Source organism: Apaloderma vittatum, unplaced genomic scaffold (genome assembly GCF_000703405.1).
Source record: "Apaloderma vittatum isolate BGI_N311 unplaced genomic scaffold, ASM70340v1 scaffold25513, whole genome shotgun sequence".
In the NCBI taxonomy this organism is placed as follows: Eukaryota; Metazoa; Chordata; class Aves; order Trogoniformes; family Trogonidae; genus Apaloderma; species Apaloderma vittatum.
Genome location: NW_009710213.1, coordinates 5,700 through 9,390, shown reverse-complemented (window position 1 = coordinate 9,390; position 3,691 = coordinate 5,700). Strand labels below are relative to the sequence as shown.

Genomic DNA, 3,691 nt, shown 5'->3' with positions numbered 1-3,691 from the left:
CCCAAAAATTTGATTTTCCACCTCTTCCTTGGACTTTTAGCTTCCATGCTGAGGTGTGGGTACGTGTTTCGGCTTTCTAGTTCCCTACTGCCCTGTTCTACGTGGAGCTGCTTCTCCCAGCTGTTCACTTTCTCCTTTGTTTTGCTACCCGGTTAGCTCAGTCCGTTGAGCGCGGTGCTAACAACGCTAAGGTTACGGGTTCAATTCCCGTTCGGTCCCCTGATCTAGTCAAGAGGTGGCTCCCTGGCGGCAGGGAGGCTGGATGAAATGATCTCTAAGGTCCCTTCCAGCCCAGGCCATTCCATGATTCTATGAAAATGTGTTCTATTCTCTTGACATCACCTCTCACTCACCGATGTGAGATGCCTGAGGCTTTTTCTTAGCTATTGCTTTACTTGCTGGAGGAGTAGAGGGTCACAGAAGCCTCAGTGTGAAGGTCTAATGATTATTTTCAGTGTGCCCCTGGGCCGTGTGCTCTCTGCCCATCACAGGACTAGCAAGGGGTGGAAGAAGGAACTACTTGTAGAGACGAGTATTTTGAGCAGCCCCTTACCTGTTTGCGGGGAGGGAGTTAAGCTAAAGGTGACGCTTCTCGATCAGCAGGACTCTTTCAGCTCGGAGTTGAACAGTTTCAGAGCTGCTGCTTTATTTCGTCTCTCACTGCAGGTGACCGAAAGCTTCCTCAGCAAAGAAGTCAGCTACGTGGTTTCCAGCAACAAAGAAGCTAAACAAGACAAAGCCAGAACTCGGACCGAGAAGCGGAGCAACGTGACTTCAGGAGATGCAAAAGCCGTGAGCTCGATGCCTTCTACCTCCAAAGGGACCCACACCAGACCTCACCAGAAGCCACCGGACACTGTAAGAGCTCTAAAGGTTTAGGCCATCCCTAAGTCTGGCCCAAGGGATCTGTAGGGTAGAACCTGAGAACAGGGTCGAAAGGTGAACTTGTTCCTGCTCTGAGTAACCTTGTGAGGTGATTTTTTTCCCCCTGGTCTGGCTGGTTTTGTTTGTACCCACTGACATTGTATCTCCTAAAACACACGTCACAGCTTGAGCTCATAAACAAGGATACCTCCTCAAACGGCCAAGGGAATAGAGGGGGCTTGGCTGCCTTCCCAGCGGAACCGGCGGTCGTCCTAATGCCGGGGTGTGTCTAGAAAAAAACAGAGAAATGTGGACGAAAGCAGCACGGGCTCTGGATGTGCCCTCACAGACACGGGTAGGACAGAGCCTCTGCAATGTGGGAGGAGATCTTTGCAAGCAGGAGTTTCTCTAGGTCCCAGCCTAGGGCTGGGATTTCGGGTCGGTAGTGCTTGTGGCCAAAGTGGCTTCCAGCGGACACCAGTGTTCACCCTGTGAGGAAGGCTGGTGTCTGCTGGAAGCTGTGACTGGTGGGGGGACCCTGCTGCCCCAGCCCAGGCCCACAGGCACCTCTGCCAGCTCTGGGACCTGCCTGCAGGTGGGAAGCCCAAGCTGATGTCGGGGGGTTTCGCTCACGATGTTTGTTCCCTTGTCCTTGTTCACGGCGCTGTTCGTTTGTCTTATAAAAAACTTGTTTCCTGAAATCCTTGGCTCACAGGTGAGCCTCAGAAGGGCCAGCGAGGGTGTTCCCAGCCCCTGCCAGCCCGGGCAGATGCGGCAGGTGGAGTCCCTGAGCGAAATTTCTGCTTCCTTTTGGCTCGCTCTGGAGGAGTCACTGCTGTTCAATAAAAGCCTTGGCTGAACAGCTGCTCGGTGTAGCTCTAATGGGGTTTGTCTTCCCTGGAAATGCTCGGTCCTGCTGCCTTTGAGATGAGGTCTTGGCCAGACTCCCCTCCCCAGCAGAGAGCGGGAGTCACGAGCCATCGCTCTTGCTGGACGACCGTGCTGGCTTCGGCTCGCTGCCTCCTGGTAGCTCTTTGCTTTAACGGAGCACTTGTCTTCTTTCTCTGCAGGCCCTGATCAGCAGGGGGAAGGAATTGCTGCAGAAGGCGATGAAGAATCAGGTGAGCAGTGCCTGGACAAGCTTTTCTCTCGCTGGTTCTGTTTAAAATACCGCTGAGTAGCATGGAACCAGTGCCAGCCACTTCTGCAGAGCCCCTGCCTGCTGGAGGGAGCAAATTGTGGGGCTGGTAAAGGTAGGAAGCTGCTGCTTGTGGCTCTGCAGAATATTTTGCAGTTCTTCACGAGTGCTGTTCTTCATGGAGCCACGTCATCCGTCCGTGTTAACACTTCTAGGGCCTGTTCCAGTGATCTGGGCACGCAACGCAAGAGCATTATTAACACAAGCCCCGTTGTTAGATGAATTTTTAGCCTGCAAAGAACTAAAGCCATGAAGCTGAGGCAAAAAGGCTCCCACTGATACCACAAATGACCAAAAAGAATCTCGGTGCCCACTTAGAAGCTCATGCTCTAGCAGGGATTAAAAAATTTGGCCTAGATGCGACTGTTAATTTGGGGCAGATAAAGCATGAGTTCAAATCTTTTCTCCTGCACCCCGATTTTTTTTTTTTGGATGCAAGGGTCTGTCAACCAGGGGGGGAAAAATTCTCTCTAAACTAGATTTAGAACTGCGTGTGCTCGCACGGTCGTTGCTGCTTCGAGCCGTGCCGTGCCAAACCTCTCTGTCTGTGCAGGACGCCTGCGGTGGCAGCAGCATCCTCGCCAACGCTCGCCTGTGGGGAGTCCAGATCGTGCACGTGGACGGTATCCTTCTCTGCAGGCTGACAGCTCGGCGTTGGCAATGAGCGCTTTTTGGAGACAGGTGGAGCAGAAGTGATGTAAGCGAGCGTGGCGGGGAGGGGAGAAATTGCCAGCAGGACCCGGCTCTTGGCTGGTGCCATCGTGGCTGTGGCTGACTGGGTGTGCCCTTCCGAAAACCAGATGGACATGGATGGCAGGAACACGCCGCCGTCGTGTTTACAGCAGCAAGCACTGAATATGTCAGAATATACTAAAGCTATAATGCTAGAAAAAGCTAATAGCTTGGTCAGTGCCTTAATTTGTTCCAAAAAAGACCGTTTTTACTAATTGCCTTGGGAGTACAGATGATGGTAACGGCAGGATTTGGTCGGGTTTTAATTAGGAAGTGCTGATGTTTGAGGCCCTGTGCTGGAAAACGCTTCCCTTTGGAGTGATGAATGGGGAGGGGGTGACGGGCAAGACAGATGGTGGAACTCTGCCTCTAATAATAGGTCTGGAGTAAAAGGTTCCTGAGTGTCCGACGACAGTGACGTACAGCTGGGGCTGAGCCTGTCTGGATGCAGGATGGAGGCAGCTGCTGCTCGGACGCGTTCCTCTGCAGCTGGCTCGGGGATCCGAACCGCTTGGCTTTCAAAGGCCAGGGGCTGGTCTGCGTGCTGCGAAATTCCTGACGGCCTTCTTTCCCCAGGATCTTAAAGCCAGCCTCCAGCTCTGCTAAAAAGCACATCCCTCAAAGCGCTCCTTGTCTGGGGGGCAAATTAACCGTGTGGCGGGGCCAGCGGGCGCCGCGTGCTTCTTCCCAGGCGCGGGCAGGGAGTTACGCTCGTGCCGCAGTGGGTGGAGGGGGGCAGCTCCCCTCCTCTCGGCGAGCTATGGCTCCTTGACATCCCACCTGCACAGAAATGTTGTCGTACGCTCAGCAGCTGCTGCGTGCCGTCTCGGGAGCGAGGAAACGGTGCCAGAACACGGAGGTAATTGAGGAACTCAGGCTCCCTTGGTAGCTCCAAGC

General features: G+C 53.8%; 1 protein-coding gene across 1 annotated transcript in view; it reads left to right on the top strand.

Annotated features, from left to right (window-relative positions):
- Positions 1-666: 666 nt before the first annotated feature.
- Positions 667-3,691, top strand: part of DBF4B (DBF4 zinc finger B) — a gene marked incomplete at both ends in the record, with an annotated part of 8,225 nt that continues 5,200 nt past the window's right edge. Inside the window, 4 exons of the mRNA XM_009867231.1 lie at positions 667-858; positions 1,935-1,985; positions 2,616-2,685; positions 3,583-3,653. Of these exons, the coding sequence (XP_009865533.1) occupies positions 667-858; positions 1,935-1,985; positions 2,616-2,685; positions 3,583-3,653 (384 nt within the window). The remainder of the gene's footprint in view (positions 859-1,934; positions 1,986-2,615; positions 2,686-3,582; positions 3,654-3,691) is intronic.